This window comes from Podarcis pityusensis (assembly GCF_964106645.2).
Source record: "Podarcis pityusensis genome assembly, chromosome: 14".
Classification (NCBI taxonomy): domain Eukaryota; kingdom Metazoa; phylum Chordata; class Lepidosauria; order Squamata; family Lacertidae; genus Podarcis; species Podarcis pityusensis.
The window spans coordinates 49,086,161-49,105,957 of record NC_138039.1 but is presented as its reverse complement, the minus strand read 5'-3'; the positions used below and the strand labels follow the sequence as shown (position 1 = coordinate 49,105,957).

Below are 19,797 nucleotides of genomic sequence, written 5' to 3'. Positions count from 1 at the left end.
CTGCTTCCCTTTCTCCTTTTGTCTGAATAGATTAACATTAAAGGTGGGGTGGTGCATAAATATTGCCTTATTACAGCTGCTTGTTGGTGTGGATTTGCTGTGCTGTGGAATTACATTAGGAGAACTTTAAAAAGAAAAGTACTTTATATTTGTGAGTGCCATGCAAGGAACAACATGCCACTGGGACAATTCTGAGGACGACATATTTTGAGAGGCAAAACATTAAGGTAGCAGTAATTTGTTTGCTTTCAGAACTAAAATTTAAAAACAGAGAAATTGGTATGGAGAGCAAAATGAACTATTGGAGAAAATCTGCCACTTAACTAGTAAGACAATCATTTTGTAAGTCTTTAACCAACAGGTGACTAGACGATTTCAGTAGCCTTCCTAAGGCAGGGAATACCCTGATTTGCTATTTAGGTTTTAGGTTTTCTTCTGTATCTACCTGGTAATATTCAAGTGACTTTATCCACTGTGGCGTAAAGGTAAAGGGACCCCTGACCATTAGGTCCAGTTGTAGCCGACTCTGGGGTTGCGGCGCTCATCTCGCTTTATTGGCCGAGGGAGCCGGCGTACAGCTTCCGGGTCATGTGGCCAGCATGACTAAGCCGCTTCTGGCGAACCAGAGCAGCTCACGGAAATGCCGTTTACCTTCCCGCCAGAGCGATACCTATTTATCTCCTTGCACTTAGACGTGCTTTCGAACGGCTAGGTGGGCAGGAGCAGGGACCGAGCAACGGGTGATCACCCCGTTGCGGGGATTCAAACCGCCAACCTTCTGATCGGCAAGTCCTAGGCTCTGTGGTTTAACCCACAGCGCCACCCACGTCATTATCCAAATTTAGATAATGGCCAGGGCATGGAAGAACTTTTAGGCTTGCTTGAATCTCAGCTCAGAATAGTGAGGGGTCAGGGAGAGAGAACAGTTGGTCTTGGCTGCAGGTAAACTTGAGACTTATGGACCAGTTAGACAAATAGACCCCCTCCCCCCGGTTACATATGTGTGTGCTAGGATTCTCTTTAGAAATAACTTTGTTAATGCTATTACAGTGGTACCTCGGGTTACTGACGCTTCAGATTACAGACACTTCAGGCTACAGACTCCGCTAACCCAGAAATAGTACCTCGGGTTAAGAACTTTGCTTCAGGATGAGAACAGAAATTGCACAGCAGCGGCAGGAGGCCCCATTAGCTAAAGGTTAAGAACAGACCTCCAGAACGAATTAAGTTCTTAATCCAAGGTACCACTGTAATTTGAATGCAGGGAACGACTGATTTATGCACATCCAATTGACTTGCGCACCATGGTGACCCAGAGATGGCTGGAAAAGGGGGTGGGGCAGAGACAGAATGGGCTTATGTGCACTCTGCCAACACATGGGGGTAATCTTCAAAATTAGCCAAGCACATTTTGCACCTATCAGCTACTTGCAACCAAGTGAAAGGTGCCTGGGTGCCAGGATGGGCTCCTGACATCTCCACCATCTGGAGGTGCATGCCTGGGGATCATTGGATCTTGACTTTTTTTTTGCACACTAATATCAGATCCTGTAGAATTCTGTCAGTTATATTTTATCTGTACAATTGGACTGGATTTCAGGAACCAAAATGCTTTTTCTGTGCAGCCTGAGCAGGAGCAGTAAACATTATAGTTAATTGTTGTAGCTTTTCATTTGCCCCACCCCATTGCCCTGCTCACAGTTGTGAAGAATATTCTTATGATTTCAGTGGTCCATGTCACCATTAAGAAAAGGAGGTCGGAATAAGTCAATATATGTGTGGACTGTCCCTGGATAAAGTGACTTTTCTTTTTAAAGTTCTCAAAGTTCTTAACCTAGCTCAAGGCTGTCATCTGAATTAGCCAGGTGTTTAACAGATAAATCAATCACAGTCAGTCCTTCATTTGAAAAATAAGACTTTAGAGCCGTACTGCCCTAAAATGGCAACTAGACATTCCATTTTGGCAACTGCAACCTTGGTTTAAGGAGCCTTTTGGCACCTAGCTTATATATCTGAGTTTCTAACACTGGCGTGGGGGTGTATGCAAATCGGTTGTTGCCTGTATAAGCACATTGATCCTACAGTTAATGAGCATTGCAGAACTATGACACTCCCCCTCTGCTCTCCTCTTCCTGCATGGTCTAGATGAGAGATAAAAAGTCTCTGGTTCTAACTTCACATCATGGTTAATAATCTTGGTTTCTTGGAATGAAACATAGTTTAACACTAACCACAGTTTCCAAATAAAGAATGCTCCTCTCAGTGCACAAACCCATGGCTTTCTCATGCAATACTAAATTTTGTGTGAACCAAACCAAACTCTAAACTGAATCAGAGCCCTTTACTAGATGCAGTGAATTTAAAGATGGTTTCCTATGTAAATTAAGAACCAATTTGATCATTGACCGTACATAAATATTTACAGCCTACTTACTCAACATAGGTATTTCATTTCTCCCTCATATGTTGCTTTGGTCTGCGCAGTAACTATCAGCCCTTGCTTTGACCTATCAGTCATGGGAATTTCATTTTTGTTTGCTCCTTTCTTTTTGTGATGGCACGGCTGGGCCAAGGCAGAGGGAAAAGCAGACAGGAGCAATATTGGAAAGAGGGAAATGTGGAATTGTCTAGTGTGCAGGGTGTTTTTCCACACCCAATGATACCTTCTGGTTGTAAGATCCTATATACGTACTGTAATAATATTTTAATGAAATTATTTATATAGATACGTTTTAAAATCTATTAAGCAATGTTATGTTCTAAAATTAGTAAAAAATACACTTGTCTTTAAAAATTATACAAAATATCTCCTTTACCCCTTCTATAACTAATGCCCTATTTAGTTGTAAATTAGTGTTGCCTAGTGGTTGGATTTGTACCATTTAAAATAAAATGTGAAGTATATCAATAGGAAACCTGATTTAAATTTGCCTTTTTTCTTGCAGATTTAAATTATGAAATGTAATTGTTTCAAATCCCTTTGACTGGATTTTGCTGCAAGCAAGGTGGATTTCAGAGTTGTTTATGGAGCTCAGCTGTTAAAAATGGAAGAATTGGATTGTCTGCAGTGTGCTGCTCTGTTGTTGATTTGAATGGGATTTTAGGGCTGCTTGGAAAGAGGACAGATGAGCCAGGCTCTCTGTTTAATCTGTGGACTGGAGAGGTGGTCTTCCGGCTGATAATATTTTAATCTTATCTGTTTAGTCACTGCTCATAGGTTTACTAAAGGGGGTGAGGAGCTACCTCTGCTGGGTTTAAAGGAGGAGAGCCTCCAAGACCAGTGACAGCCAGCACACGTCCGTCTGAATATGAGCACTTCTTGAAAGTGAAAATTCATTCTCTGCTGGAATGGAATTCTGTTCAATTCCCTGTTAGCCCTATGAACTTCATATGGTTGCATTCCATACTGCTTATGCAATGGACTTCTCACAGTGAAATCCTTATACATCTTAATGAGAAGTTATTTGCATGCCTGAATTTCCCTGAACAATGATCTAACTGTTGGAAGTTTGCTGTTTGACTTAGGATAGTGGCTTGTAACAATTGCATGATTGATAGCTTGAAGAGACTATTTCTGTAAGTAGTCAGGTTAGCAATTTATTTCTTAAAGGGACACTGATACTAACAATAACACTTGAATTGGTTTAATTTGGCCTTGCTATCATAGCAATTCCACTTATGGCCACACTTTTGTGTATATTAGCATAGCTAGTGATTGCTTCTGCCGCTGGTACATACACCTTTGGTACGAAATGCACACAATAAATGATATTGGATTGCTCCCCTGCATATTTTGGTATGCCTTGAAATGGAAGTATGAATTGGATATATCCAGTCATCTTCCTAATATCTCAAAACATTACAGAACAAGGCCTTGCCAATTTGAGTCACCTTGAATGTCGAAGGACCTTTTCAGGGTTGGGGGGAGGGCCTCTTCTGACCCTGAACTTAAAGATCCAATGAAGCTTTGGCCATCTTGAGCTGTGAGGAAATGCTTCCTCCATTGCAGTAAATGATTTAGCATTTTATTCATGTTAATGCCCTGCCAGAACATGTGAGACGTGCTCTTGAGGTTTTGTTGTAATTTCATCATTGGGACATTTTCAACAAAATGAGATCTGTAAAGGACTATATGAAACTCTCAAATTAGTTATTTTAGTACTTTATTCTGGAGGGTCTTATCACAGGCAAAACCTACCTACAGAATCTTGAAGCACCTGCCAGCATTGCTATACTTGCTTTGACCTAGTTAGTGAGTCCTAAAGTGCACAAGAATAGAAAATGTGCACAAACTCTTTCTCCTTATCCACAGCAAGCTTAATTATGGAGCCTATCATACTTCACCTTTAATCCTTTTTTAATTCAGACCTTTATAATGTCTACTCATGATGGTACAAGTTCAATTGCATGGATCTTCTGGAACTAGTAAACAAGCTAATTGAGGCTATGGACATTGACACATTTGGAGCAATTGGTGGTGGTGGCAGAGGTTCTGCATGGAGCTTGTGACCTCAGGGTCATCATGTGTATGCTGTTGTCCCTTCCACTCTCCAGGACCAGGTGCAGGATTGTGGGCATACTCCTAATACCAGGTAACTTTTATGGGGTGTCTCTTGTTGCTGTATATGAGCCCCAAGTTACTGTTGAAACTACTCTTAAAATTTATGCTGGTCTTTGTATTGAAAGCTGTTAATAGGCTGGAAACAAATGTTAAAGTAATACTCTCCTTGAATAGTAAAGGAATTTACACCATCCTCCTTCAAACTATCCAGTTTTTGTTTTTTGGAAGGGTTCTTGCCTATTAGTGCCATACAGTAAGTTTTTTTGTGTATCTATCAAAGAAAATAAACCTGTATTTAACCCAGTATCCTTGCCTATTATTTGGCAATATAATAGGGCCAGCAGGCCATGATGTGTATGCTGGATTTGCTCCCCTCACTAAAAAAGGCCACAGTCATTGGATCACATGCTAGTTATCTTTTGGTGCTTCTATCCTGTGCTTTGGGTGAAATTGTTTGCATATCCATGAAAATGCCAATGGATATGTTTTGGGAGAAGAAAGCCAAAGGTTAAAGTTCAGGATAAGTTGCCTTTGTGACTTTGTACAGCATGACACTAGTATGTTGCAATTGTACTCCACCCTCACAAATATTATGAATGTGCCTCCCATAAGCATTATGTTCCTCAAATCTCTAGTTTTTTGCACAAGTAAGGATGTTCATAAGCAAGCCTTAATATTTCTTTCAACTTTAAAGAAGGGAGGCTGAGCAATCTCATACTTTAGGAGTTTAGAGGCTAGTGTAAACATATTTTTAATTATGGAAGTGTAATAGAGGAAATAAAAAGGGAAATTCCAGGCACTAGACTTGATCCTTGGAGTCCAGATTTGGTGCATTTATACCTTTCAGCACTTTCACAAAAGATTCATATACACATGTAGCAACTTGCAGGTATGTCTCTACATGTCAAATTTTAATCCCTGGACTGTAAAGTCAACATGATCCCCTCAGGGTTTTTCTTTCTTTTCCTTTTCAAAAAAATTCCCTGCCCACCCCTTCTTTTGAGGTTTTTAAGCAAAGGTTGGATGGCCATCTGTTTTAGCTGAGATTCCTGCATTACAGGGGGTTGGACTAGATGATCATTAAAAACACGGAAAAGAAGGCAAAGGAGAATCTGGGGGAAAAACATTAGGAATCAAAGAAGAGAATAAAGTAAAATATCTAGGAGTTTGGCTTACATCTAACAATTTAAGTCTTATTCAAGATAACTATGAAAAAAATGGACAGAAATAAAGAAGGATATGGAAAAATGGAACTGCATGAATTTATCTATGATGGGAAGAATATCAGCAATTAAGATGAACATATTACCAAAAAATATTTTTTTTATTTCAATCATTTCCGGTGATCGCTAACACTAATTGTTTTAAACAATGGGAAAAGGACTTAACAAATTTTATATGGCAAGGCAAAAAAGCCAAGGATTAAGTATAAAATACTAATAGATGACAGGAATAGAGGGGGTTTCTCGCTTCCCTATTTGAGATTTTACTACGAGGGTGCATGCTTAGTGTGGATAAAGGAGTGAGCGGAATTAAAGGATGTAGGAACTCTGGACTTGGAAGGATTTGACCTAAGGTTTGGATGGCATAGCAATTTGTATTATGATAAGATCAAAGTACATAAGGGTTTTTTAAACCAGGTGACCAGGAGGAGTGTATATAATGTTTGGGCAAAACACACAGAATTGTTACAAAGGAAGATCCCACGTTTGATATCTCCAATGGACACGGTTGTAGTAAAAAAGAATTGAACATGGAGGAAAACTGGGGAACATAAAAAGACTTTCTTGAATTTAAAGATAAATCTGTAAATCTTTAAAAAGAAGTGATAGGACTTGTCACAGATTGGTTCCAGTATTTCCAAATAAAGGAGATTTTTAAAAGAGACAAAGAAAAAGCATTTGTAGAAGGTGTATCGGAATTTGAGAAAATAATATTGGGAAATAACAAAAAAAAAATATTGAAAGTATACAGAACTCTACTTGAATGGGAAATTAAAGATGAATCAGTGAAAGAGGCAATGATACACTGGGCGTGAGATTTCAGATATAACATTGAACTTTCGGCATGGTTAAAATTATGGAATGGCACGATAAAATTTTCGGCTGCCTATGCAATTCAAGAGAACATCTTCAAAATGGTATGTAGATGGTATCTTGACACCAAATAAACTTGCCAAAATGTACAAGAGAGGATCCAATGCATGTTGGAACCATTTAGAAAAAGGTTCTCTATATCATATGTGGTGGCAATGTAAGTATGCAAAAAAATTCTGGGAAATGAGGAACTCAAAAAGATGTTTAAATTTACCTTCCCTAAAAAACCAGAAGCCTTCTTGCTGGCAATAATAGGGGAAGGTATACCTAAGAAAACAAAGAACTTATTTTTATATGCAGCTGTGGCCGCAAGGATAACTTATGCAAAAAAAAAAATATGGAAAGAAATTATTGTTCTGACAAAGGATCAGTGGTTGCAGAGGTTAATAGAGTTTGTTGAGTTAGCAAGCTTGACGGCCAAAATAAGAAATTATGATGAAAAAAAACAAGAAGCAAGTGAGAGCTTTTTGAAGAATACTTAAAGAGTGGTATCAATGTTAACTGGCAAGTAGAATAAGCCTATGAGAATCAGTAGACAAGACTGAAATAGGATATCAATGGAAGATAAGTCAGGAAGCCTATGTAAGACTAAGGCAAGACCTGTATGGATGTAATGTGTAAAATGGAAAATGAATGCACACACACACACACACACACACACACACACACACACCCTCAGTAGGCCAGTGCAATATATCAATATATTGTTTAAAACCGCTATTTAAAGAAAATCATGATAACCTTAAAAAAAAAAAAAAAAAGACCTGGCAATTTATTGTGAATCAAGCAGGGTATTGGAGAAGCTGGCGGAAGCCTATGCTTCGTCCTGTGCAGCCCTTGCTAACTTGGCGCAAGCTCCTCTCTGCCTCCTGCAGGCAGCGAATCACAAGAACTAGCTGTGGCTGAAATGATTGAGAAACCACATGCAGCGTTAACTCCACCTCCAGTTTCCCCTGCCTATGGCAGCAGCCGCAAGTCTCAAGAGCAGGCTGGCAAAAAAATCCAGAATCTCTGCAGCCAATCATCTGGTAGGTTGCTTAAGAATGCTGCTCCACTACTAGTTTGGACTTCTGGAGCCACTTTCCTCCTTCTGGTCCTCCTCCTGTTCTCCCGTAAACATAAACAAACTAAAAAGAAGCACCCTGCACTGGTCTTTTCCCCCATCTCTGTGTGTGCACTGCTTGTGGGAGGGCAGTGGGTGTTGCGTTTGTTTATGTGATTGTGATTGTCTCCCAGTCTCTCTCTCCTCCATCCCCAGGTTGGCTTTCGTGAGGGAGCAGCTCCTAGCTTAGCAGTTTGATTATTAACAGAGCCAGTCCAGCAATCACTGTGGACTGAGCTCTCTCCTTCATTGCTACTCTTTCCTCCCATCTGTGTTTGGGGGGGCAGCGGGTGGGGGGGTGTCTCTCCCCTGGTGTTTGGTTTTGCAACAGAGCAGCTCCCAGCTCACTGGTTTTATGATTAACTAACCACAGAGCCAGTCCAGCATTCACCGTGGGCTCTCACCAATGGTTGCTTTTCATAATAAAAAGAAAGACACTGCTCCGTGCTTGAGACGCTACTCTTCCCCCCCCCCCAAATCTGTGTTGGGGGGCAGTGGGTGGTGTGTGTGTGTGTGATTGTCTCTGTGTCTCTCTCTTCCCCACTCCCCAGGTGTTTGCTTTTGGGACCAAAGCAGCTTTCTCAGCCTCTCACATATTCAATCAAGGCTCAGTGTTGAGTTATATTTGAATATCTAAAATTGTGACGCTGAATTGACTTTTTTCTTGTTTAGTACGTAATGTAATTCATTTTTTAGGGAACATTCTCTTACCTTCCCTATGATGTGGATGAAATAAAGGGGGGGTATGATATATATGCTGCTGATTCCTTCTACAGTTTTAATTTTAGAAAAATTTATGCTAAGTTAAACATTATTGGTATAGTTCAATAACATAACAGTTGTAACAATATGCTAAAGGTAAGTAAAACTGTATCAGTTTTAAAGTTAAACCTGTAAGTAATAGGTTACCAGGTCATTACCACATTCACTTCTACATAGCTTCAGCCTTATTTCACATATTGTGACATATCAAAATATTGCGATGTTTAGCTAGTGATGTATTGTGATGTTAAAAATCAGCTCCCATTGCATCTGCTAGCTCCCGCCCAGCACAACTTTTCAGAATAATTAGGTCTTTAACGTCCCCAGTGGGACAGCCAAATTTAAATACGAATTTGACCCATAGCTGTGAGGCATTTGCAAGCTTTTTTGCGGAGAAAGTTCTGCTGCCGTGACCTCCCTGCCAATTTGGATACAGTAATAGAACTGGAGGCCCCTCTACTGTCCTCAGGTCCAATATTGGACCATTTCGACTGGATACTCCCTGCCGATGTGGACAGATTCCTCCGAGCTGGAAGGCCCACCACTTGCCTCCTCGACCCATGCCCGTCTTGGCTGATTAGAGCATGCGCAGACGAGGTGCGGGTCCCCCTGGGTGAGATCATCAACTTGTCCCAGGGACATTCCCAGGGGAGCTGAAGGAAGCAGTGGTGTGTCCGCTCTTAAAGAAAACATCATTAGATCCTTTAGATCTATCCAATTACCGCCCGTTTTTGAATTTTTCGTACCTGGGTAAGGTATTTGAGAGAGCGGTTGCTGAACAGCTTGGTAGGTTTCTGGAGGAAACATCGGCTTTGGATCCATTCCAGTCCAGCTTTCGTCCTGGTATGGGACTGAGACGGCTCTGGTTGCCCTCACAGATGATCTCTGTAGACAACTGGACCAAGGCGGGTCGGGACTGTTGATTCTTTTAGACTTGTCAGCAGCCTTCAACATGGTTGATCACAATCTTTTGGACCACCGCCTTGCTGACGTGGGGATTCAGGGCACAGTCCAACAATGGCTGCGTTCCTTTATCTCAGGTCGGGGACAGAAGGTGGCGCTAGGGGAGGAGATGTCATCGTGGCACCCCTTGATATGTGGAGTGCCGCAGGGCGCAATCCTTTCCCTGATGCTTTTTAACATCTTTATGCGCCCCCTTGCCCAGATTGTCTGGAGTTTTGGGCTGGGTTGTCATCAGTATGCTGATGACACCAGCTCTATCTGTTGATGGACGGCCATCCTAGAATCATAGAATCATAGAGTTGGAAGAGACCACAAGGGCCATAGAGTCCAACCCCCTGCCAAGCAGGAGTCGGCCTGAGTCGGCCCCGGACACACTGACCAGATATCTGGAAGCTGTGGCTGGATTACTGCGTGGGAGTCTGTTGAAGTTCAACCCTTCAAAGACAGAGGTCCTCTGGCTGGATCAGGACGGCATGGAGTTGGGGGGCCAACTCCCATCTCTTGCGGGGTCTCAACTTGTGCCAGTGCCTTCTGTCAAGAGTTTGGGTGTAATCTTTGATGCCTCCCTCTCCATGAAGGTGCAGGTTGCAGCTACCGCAAAGGCAGCATTTTTCTATCTCCGCCGTATCAAAAAGTTGGTCCCTTACCTTTTCCTGCCCTGGTCTGGCCACAGTGATCCATGCGACGGTCACCTCCAGGCTTGACTACTGTAACTTGCTCTACGCAAGGCTGCCCTTGAAGTTGTCCCAGAAACTCCAGCAGGTGCAGAATGCCGCGGTGAAGCTCCTTACGGTGTCCTTGCTGGGGGACCACATTCACCCAGTGCTTTTCCAGCTGCACTGGCTCCCGGTGGAGTACAGCAAGTGTTCTGGTTTTCTAACCTTTTTTTGGAAGCTGAACGTCTGATGCGGCTTCCGCTTGAGTGCAGGAAGCTCCTGCAAGCAATTAGAAGTCATGCCTTGGGTGTCAAACATTTCAGAAGTTGAACGGGCTTCCGGAACGGATTGCGTTTGACAACCAAGGTTTGACTTAAGTTCTTTCTGACAGAGGGGCCGTCACACAGCTGAAGATGTGATTGGACTTATGAGAATTAGCACCAAAAGCCATCCTCTGTGGCTACAAATAAGATTTGAAACATGCCTTGTAGTGGCACCTTAGAGATGAATAACTTATTGTGTCATAATTTTTGTAGAGTAGAGCCTAGTTCCTTAGGTGCAATATTGTCCTTGTTGGCTGGTTATTATTAGTTTTATGTGTACACAAATCCAGAAAAGGTTTGCAAACTCTTATGATTCTCCTTCCTAAAATGGAAGGGTGCAGCAGGGCTGTCGTGTTTCTGTGCAGATATATACACTAACATAATCCATTCAAAATACCAGTCATTAATATCTTATTTTTCTTGAGATCCTAATTTAACATCTGAAGAGACAATGGCTTTCTGCAGTGGAGAAGATAATCCCATATCTTGATAGCTCTATCTTTGATCTTGCTTAGCAGAAAAAGACATCTGAGCAGTGTATTGCAAATGTCTTAAAATCTCATTAAATCTTGACTAGCCTGGCTTGATACAGCTTAATACCTGAAGCAGAAAATCTAAATCACAGCCCCTTTCATAATTAATACAAGACAGAAGCCTCTGGAAAATTCTACAATGGGGCTTATGCGGGAGGGAACTTCTATGTTTTTCTGCAGCTTCCCATTCATTTCAGTTGTAGCTTGCACAGGAAAACTGTGGATTCTGCTCTGTTTGTGTTTGGTCCAAATGTGCCTAAGTCTTCTGCCAGTGGCGCTCTCTTTACTTTGATTCTTGGTCAATCCACCTCTGCTTGGGCATAATGTTCCTCAGTAGCATTTTCCAGACTTCCGATACCTGAGGCAGACTGTTCAGCTGAGCAGAAACTGGAGGCACATTCACTCTTACACATACACACGGAGAAGTTTAGTGTTCATAAGAGAGTCACCCACTCACTGTGTTTCTGTCAGCTGCTGTTCTGGGCATGACTCCTGATATGAAAGGGATTTGCAGAGAGGAAACGGGTTAATTCTCAGGGTAGTTCAATTATATGGCATCCCTGCCTCATGAGTAGTTGCAGTATTTAATCATACCTGTTGCAGACAGAGCAGTGTTATCTGTCCTAGTGTAGGCAAGGCTAGAGTACTGGATCATGCAGAGACTTAGGAAACAGGTGTCTTTGTAGGAAGGTACCTGGGCTTGCACAAGCCTTTTAGTTATTCTTTATCCTAATGGCATATCAGCAGTACTGCCATGGCACACAATTTATGAGTTAGCAACCAAAGCTTTCTCACACTAGTGGGGATGGGAAATGCAAAATATCTCTAGCTGCTGCCTGACTAAACTCTGAAACCTCCTGTATCATGTTCTTCAGTGTGTAAAGTTCACTTTAGAAACACTTTATTTCATGCTTCATGCAACTTCTGCAGCAGGAAGCAGTCGGTCACCAGACCTGTGCTGTTGATGGGTGCAGCAGCTCACCACTTCCTGTTGCTGAAGTGAGGAAACAAAAGAAACGTCAGCGGGTGGCTCATTCTAGCCACTCATTAAAAGCTGCAAGGAGTTGTAAGACTTTCCATTGCTTCCATGAAGAGAGAGTGTGTGTAAAAAAACAACAACCCATGAACCCTGTGTACATTTCTCAAATTTGAACAGGAATTGAGTTAGTGATCGCAACTGCTATGTTATGGCACACATTACATTTAGAGTAAGAGAATATAGGGGTTGCATATAATCTATGCACAGCAGATGTAGGCTTCAACATAAGCTTGTAGGCACCAGTCCTTCCTATGGGATGGAATCCTTTCTGTGTGCAGGAGAAAGATGTTTTAAGCAGATAGTTCTTATCTCTAGGTTAAAAATTCTCAAATTTGCTATAAACAAGACAACAAGAACCCACTGACAGCATATGAATCAATATGGCTAACTTGACACAACAACCCCCCATGCAAACAAAACTCACTCACAAAACTGTAGGCAACCACCCATGCCCTGGGCCCCCCAACCTCTCTCAACACCAATGAAAACTAATACAGTGGTACCTCGGGTTAAGAACTTAATTCATTCTGGAGGTCTGTTCTTAACCTGAAACTGTTCTTAACCTGAAGCACCACTTTAGCTAATGGGGCCTCCTGCTTCCGCTGCGTGATTTCTGTTCTCATCCTGAAGCAAAGTTCTTAACCTGAGGTACTATTTCTGGGTTAGAGGAGTCTGTAACCTGAAGCATCTGTAACCTGAAGCGTCTGTAACCCAAGGTACCACTGTAAATGAATAGAAAGAGAACCTACTGACATGAAACTGACACAAAAACCTTGCACATATACAGTGGTGCCTCGCAAGACGAAAAGAATCCGTTCCGCGAGTCTCTTCGTCTTGCGGGTTTTTTCGTCTTGCGAAGCAAGCCCATTAGAGGTTTAGCGGCTTAGCCGGCTTAAAGATCAGCTGATAAGCGGCTTAACGATCAGCTGATAAGCGGCTTAGCATCAGCTGTTAAGCGGCTTAAAGATCAGCTGATAAGCGGCTTAGCATCAGCTGTTAAGCGGCTTAAAGATCAGCTGATAAGCGGCTTAGCATCAGCTGTTAAGCGGCTTAAAGATCAGCTGATAAGCGGCTTAGCCATCAGCTGATAAGCAGTTTAGCGGCTTGGGAAAAAGGGGGGAAAAGGAAAAAAACCCCGCAGGAACTCGCAAGACATTTTCGTCTTGCAAAGCAAGCACATAGGAAATTCGTTTTGCGAAGCACCTCCAAAACGGAAAACCCTTTCGTCTAGCGGGTTTTCCGTCTTGCGAGGCATTCGTCTTGCGGGGCACCACTGTACCATATACCCCCACCTTGCGCTCTCTCCCCAACTATCTTTCCCCCAAACTTTTACTGCATCAAAGTCTCACATCGAATATGACTGATCTGTAGAAAGGACTTTACAATCTGAAAATAAAAACAATGTATGTACTTTTGCAACCCCAGAAAATCTTTGATAAAGAAACAATTTAAAAATTCCTTTAAAGTTGGGGTGGACAAGTAAGGACAGCCATCCAGTAACTCTCAATGCTATGTCTACTACAGTGGTACCTTGGGTTAAGTACTTAATTCTTTCTGGAGGTCCGTTCTTAACCTGAAACTGTTCTTAACCTGAAGCACCACTTTAGCTAATGGGGCCTCCTGCACTATTTCTGGGTTAGCGGAGTCTGTAACCTGAAGCGTATGTAACCTGAGATACCACTGTATATTAGTTGTCAACAGCAAGTGGACTGCCAAGCCAAGTCTCAATTTTTCTAATTTAATTATCATTAAACTCTCACACGCGTTGCCATTTTGTGCTGATTACTGTGATGGCAATGGTCGCTGTTTTGAGTATGTTTATGAAAGGCAGGATATAAGTTAAACACTCATAGATCAAGGGGAAAGAGTTCAAGACTTTACATATCAGTCAGGAGTTGTGGGAGTAAGAACACACAGGAAAAGGTGGAACTTAGCAACAGAAGTGAGCTGTTTTGAGTGAAATGTCATCTTTATTAGCAGAAGCCATGTCAAGACTCTTGTCTGATCTTAACTCTTCAGTTATATTTTTTGAAGTTAACTGCTCATTTTAGGTCTTTCTGGAGTAGTTCAGGGCTCAGAAATTTATTCCATTGCAACGAAAGGAATACCGTGTTAGCTTCAGTCACAGTACAGAAAATGTCTATTGCTTATTCCATTTTCATTCTGCTATACTACACATTTTATCTGTAATACTGTTCAGTATTATTTAATGCAAGCTCTTCATGCCCTTGACAGATAAATTTGTACAATGGATTTTTAACACTGGGAATTCTTTGGAACTGTTTGTTGAGAAGCGTTGATCACTTTATTGGGGGGAGGTAGGCAGAGAATAGTCTCCATGGATGCATTTGGAATAGGTTTAACTCTGGAGGTGGTTAATCACTTCATGATGTGTAAAATGACTGCCTTTTGGATTCTGCATGACTAGAAAGCAAGTCTGCTAAGACTTACATATGTAGCTTTAGGAAGCAGCCAGATCTGTTTCAGAGCCACTCTGCGTCTTTCCAGTTCTACAGTGGTGCCTCGCAAGACTAAATTAATTCGTTCTGCGAGTTTTTTTCGTCTTGCGAATTTTTCGTCTTGCGAAGCACGGTTTCCCATAGGAATGCATTGAAAATCCAAAAGGAAACAAACTTGCAAGACGTTTTCGTCTTGCGAAGCAAGCCCATGGGGAAATTCGTCTTGCAAAGCAACTCAAAAAACAAAAAACTCTTTCGTCTTGCGAGTTTTTCGTCTTGCGAGGCATTCGTCTTGCGAGGTACCACTGTACTCATTATTCAGAACCAAATTAAACCTGTTAAAAACAAAGTTCTTTTCCCCCTCCCATTCACTGTAATGGATATTTTTAAAAGAGCAATATAATCACCAGTTGCACAGAAGTGGATGAAATTTTGAGGAACCCATCCAGAGTGAATTAAGCCTGTCAAGTTGTAGGCACCTTTTACCTTTTTTAAAAAAATGAAATAGTTTTCTGCCAGATTTGGATATCATTTGCAGGTATAGTCACCCCTTCTCAGGGGATGAAACCTGTTAAATTTCAGAACGATATCTGCAACAGACAGGCTTTACTCTTTAGAGGTGGGTGGAGTAGGAACCATAGCGTGGGGTGGGGGAGTCTATGGCTCTCCAGGAAAATCTGGGGCAGAGAAAATCTCATCACAATCCCCAGCAAGGAACAACAAGAGTCATTGGTAGGAGTGAACTTCTGTCTATCACCAAAGTAGGGTTACAGCTGCTTCTCCACAGAAGAGGCAGGAAAGTCCCATTGTGAAAGTGAAGTTCCACTCACACTTCTCCGGAGCCCAGCAAGTGTGAGACTGGAAGTCCTCTTTCATATAAAGTAACGCTGAGAATTCTAAACTTCAGTATTTACAGAGTTCTCTCTGCCTACCACGATGATAGACAATATCTAATTTGAGAGCAAAGCAGCAGAAATCCTAAATAACACAAATCTATCTTTCCCACAGGAATTGATTTTAAAATCAGAACAATAGAACTAGATGGGAAGAAAATCAAACTACAGATATGGTAAGTTTTTTTAAAATGCAACATGCCTCTGGAGCTAGAGACTTCAGATCATGTTTGTAAATTTCACACTTGTAGTAAAATCATAGTGCCTTGAATGTGACAACCAGTGGCTGTAACATCTGGGTACTCCCAGTGATGACAGACAAACTTAGTTCCCTCCCAAGATTGTTAAAGGAGCATCCTGTATGTACTCAGCAGACAGCATGAGAGGATCTCCTCACACAATATAAAATCAGCTCCACTTGTCCACCTTCCTAGCAAAAGAACGTAGAAGCTGAGATCACTGCACTTGGAATGGACAGATTACACTGATAAAACTGCCATTTAATTAAATGCATACAGTTTGGGGAGATGGTGCACATGGATGAAAACCAAACTGTACATGTAAGGGCTGTACTTGGCAGTAACTTCTATTAAAAGTAAGCCTTGCTTCCAAATGTGTCAGGGATTTAACTATAAAACTACTGTCTAGATCAGCCTTCAACCTGGTGTTTTGCAGATTGTACTGGCTAGGGCTGATGCAGGTTGTAGTTTGTAACACATGAAGGGGTTGGGAAAGGCTAATCTAGAACCTTCTTGATTGTAAATACAGCTTGCATAACTTGTACTTTGAATTCAAATGTATTGAGAATGAGGCTGTAACATTTTGCTTAATTGTACTTGTCCAACGTAGAATGTAATTGCAAGGCACTTGTAGAATTGTCTCATTTATTTTTAAATTGTTAGCCCGGACACTAAGATCCAGCGCCGAGGGCCTTCTGGCGGTTCCCTCATTGCGAGAAGTGAGGTTACGGGGAACCAGACAGAGGGCCTTCTCGGTAGTGGCACCCACCCTGTGGAACACCTTCAGATGTGAAGGAAATAAGCAGCTATCCTATCTTTAAAAGACATCTGAGGGCAGCCCTGTTTAGGGAAGTTTTTAATATTTAATGCTGTACTGTTTTTAACATTTGATTGGGAGTCGCCCAGAGTGGCTGAGGAAACTCAGCCAGATGGGCGGGGTATAAATAATAAATTACTATTATTATTATTATTATTATTATTATTATTATTATTATTAATGGAAAGGTCCTCATTAAAGGCATTGGTATTGGATGGGGGTGGGGTGTGAGCACTGAATTCCTCTCCAACCCCCCCAACCCCCATTTCTTACATCTGTTTTGGTTTACAGGGATACTGCTGGTCAGGAAAGATTCCGAACCATTACAACTGCATACTACCGAGGAGCCATGGTCAGTGCTCTTTTTCATGCATAGTTTTTCAACTGTTATAAAAAGATATCAGCATCTCACTTTTGATTATCAAGTATATACTGTTGAAGATAAATATTTCACCTTGCTTGACAGAAGAGCTGTTTCGTGTATCTGTCTTCTAAAATCCTGTTTCCAAACATCATGGTGGGAGTAGTTTTTCACAGAAGATTTTAGATTTTGGACCAGAGCTCTCCAAACTCTTCGTGTTGGTGACACACCTTATTTAGACATGCATCATTTTTGTGAAACAGCATTTCAGTTTTACTAGCAAACTAACCCCTTTCTAGCCCTGGGAGGAGCATGGGGAGCATTCGTGCACACTGCTGCCAACATACCAACATGTTTGTAAAGCTGTGTTTTAATCCAACACCCATCCAGTGTTAAAAATTCAGATATATAAGCTAATTGCCAAATGACACCCTAAACCTAGTTTATAGTTGCAACAACAGAATGTATAGGCACTATTGGGGGGGGGGGATAAAATTGTTATTGTTATTGTCATCGTCATCATCATTTCTGTACCACTTTATATTTTAAACAAAAGATCTCAAAGCAGTTTACAGCACAATAAAACATCAAATAAAACAATCCAGAATAAAACAAATTAAAGCTTCAAGAAAAATATTTCAGATCCTTCTCAAAGTGGCATTTTGTTTGCCCCATATTCATTTACCTACTTAATTTTTATAGCTGCCCCATAGCAGAAGTACTCTAGGAAGGCCGTATGGTGTAGTGGCTAGAGTGTCAGACTGGAAGATCATGGTTCAAATACTGGAAGATCATGGTTCAAATACCCAGAATCATGAAGCTCACTGGGTGACCACAGCCTCTTAACCTGCCTCACAGGATCGTTGTAGGGATTAACTGAGGAGGGGATGAATCATGTGCTCCTTGGAGAAAAAGGTGGGAAATACATGCAATAAATAAGCTATTCTGCTTATCTGCCGTATTTTTCGCTCCATAAGACGCACCAGACCATAAGGCGCACCTAGTTTTGGAAGGAGGAAAACAAGAAAAAAATATTCTGAATCCCAGAACAGCAAGAGGGATCTGGCTTCTGGGATACCGTGTGGCTGTTCTGGCTTCTGGGATAGCTGCGCCAAGCCTCTTCAGGGCAGCAGGATGAAGGCTTCCCTGCTGTGCGGGGCTAAGGCAGAAGCCAGGACAGCAAGCGAGATCACTGCATAGCGATCCCTCATGCTGTCCTGGCTTATGGGATAGCCGTGTGCAGCCTCTCCCGGGCAGTGGGATGAAGGCTCCCCCTGCCCGAAGAGGCTGTGCACAGCTAAGGCAGAAGCCAGGACAGGCGTGTCGCTGAAGGGGCGCTGCGCAGTTCTCCCTCTCTGCGCAGCGCCTCTCCTTTGCAGGAGAGGCGCTGCGCAGAGAGGGAGAACTGCGCAGCGCCCCTTCAGTGAAGCTGGAGAAGGAACAAAAGGAGACCCTTCTGTTCCTCCTCCGGCTTCCAGGACAGGCGCGTCGCTGGAGAGGTGCTGCACAGAGAGGGAGAGCTGCACAGCGCCCCTTCATCGAAGCGGGAGAAGGAACAGAAGGGGCTCCGTTCCTCCTCCTGCTTCGCTGAAGGGGCGCTGCGCAGCTCTGCTTCTCTGCGCAGTGCCATTTGCTCCATAAGACGCGCTCACATTTCCCCTTACTTTTTAGCAGGAAACAGTGTGTCTTATGGAGCGAAAAATATGGTACTTAAGAAAGCTGGAGGGGTCAGCCAGATGGAGATGTCAGACGCCAACCTGGCATCCAAGGATCTCCACATAGTCACAGTTGGACCCGTGCCAGTTGCAAAATGCGCCTAGCATCTGAGGAATTTCTATCACTGCTCCCATCATCCCTGTTGGCTTCAGAATACAATTGGGAACTGTTTCCTGGTTGTAGGTTTTTCCATTAGTATCTGGTTGACCACTGTGAGAACCGGATGCTGAACTTGATGGGCCTTTGGCTTGAATCCAGCAGCCAAGCACTTACGTTCTTACTCTGTTTTTTTGTAGGGTATTATGCTGGTTTATGATATCACAAATGAGAAGTCCTTCGACAACATTAAAAACTGGATAAGAAACATAGAAGAGGTATGTGTCTACAAGGGAACAACCAGCTTTGAGTGCTAGCTCAAATTTCACCAACATCATCTCTTAAATTGCACAGTGATCAGGACAGCTGCTGCCATGTCAGTGGGAAGTGGGGGCAAAGTGACTTTGATTCACTGGTAGGATTCAAGTGAAATGTTTTTACAGGATATCAGGTAAATCCACACACAAAAAGTGGTGGAGGGAAGAATAAATTGATTCTGGCTGCTTTCTTTGGGCAGTATTAGATGAGGGTAAGGGTGTCCCCCGCACCCCAATGGAATAGAGATGAAACAAGAACTTGGTAATAAAAATGTAATGGTGTATATTGGTATATATTGGTGTATAAAGGTGTATATTGATGGTCTATCTACTCTTGAGCATACATGGTTGGATAATATTTTAATTTTTATGTTTGAATAATGGCTCTTAGAGATCCCTTTCTAGTTGTTGAGCATTTTGTTAAGCTCAGGGCTAAACTTTTATTTATTTTCTCACATAGCTGAAGCTTTTTTACCACTTGGTGCTTATTTAACCACCAGCATGAGGCCCTGCATTTTGACACAGTCCTTGCTCTGTAAAATGAAGCAATGAAAGTTTAAAGGACAGAGTTAAAGGAAGAGGTGGTGTCTCAAAAGATGAATTAATCAGACAATTCTTCATGAGCAAAAGATAGCTAGTTTTATTCTGATATAATTAAAAATGTGTGAATTTGTGCTTTGTGTTGCCTCTGAATAGCTTAGTTCTTGTTATGTATCTGACATATCAAGATTTTGTGACTTGGCTGTTCTTGCTGTTTCTCCCTCTGTTCAGCATGCATCTTCAGATGTAGAAAGAATGATCCTGGGTAATAAATGTGATATGAATGAGAAAAGACAAGTTTCAAAAGAAAAAGGAGAAAAGGTA

At 42.0% G+C, this 19,797-nt stretch overlaps 1 protein-coding gene across 1 annotated transcript in view; it reads left to right on the top strand.

Annotated features, from left to right (window-relative positions):
- The window catches only part of RAB8B (RAB8B, member RAS oncogene family), a 39,575-nt gene that overhangs the window by 9,605 nt on the left and 10,173 nt on the right, over positions 1-19,797 (top strand). Inside the window, exons 2-5 of the mRNA XM_080980879.1 lie at positions 15,503-15,563; positions 16,735-16,795; positions 18,817-18,894; positions 19,705-19,794. Of these exons, the coding sequence (XP_080837005.1) occupies positions 15,503-15,563; positions 16,735-16,795; positions 18,817-18,894; positions 19,705-19,794 (290 nt within the window). The remainder of the gene's footprint in view (positions 1-15,502; positions 15,564-16,734; positions 16,796-18,816; positions 18,895-19,704; positions 19,795-19,797) is intronic.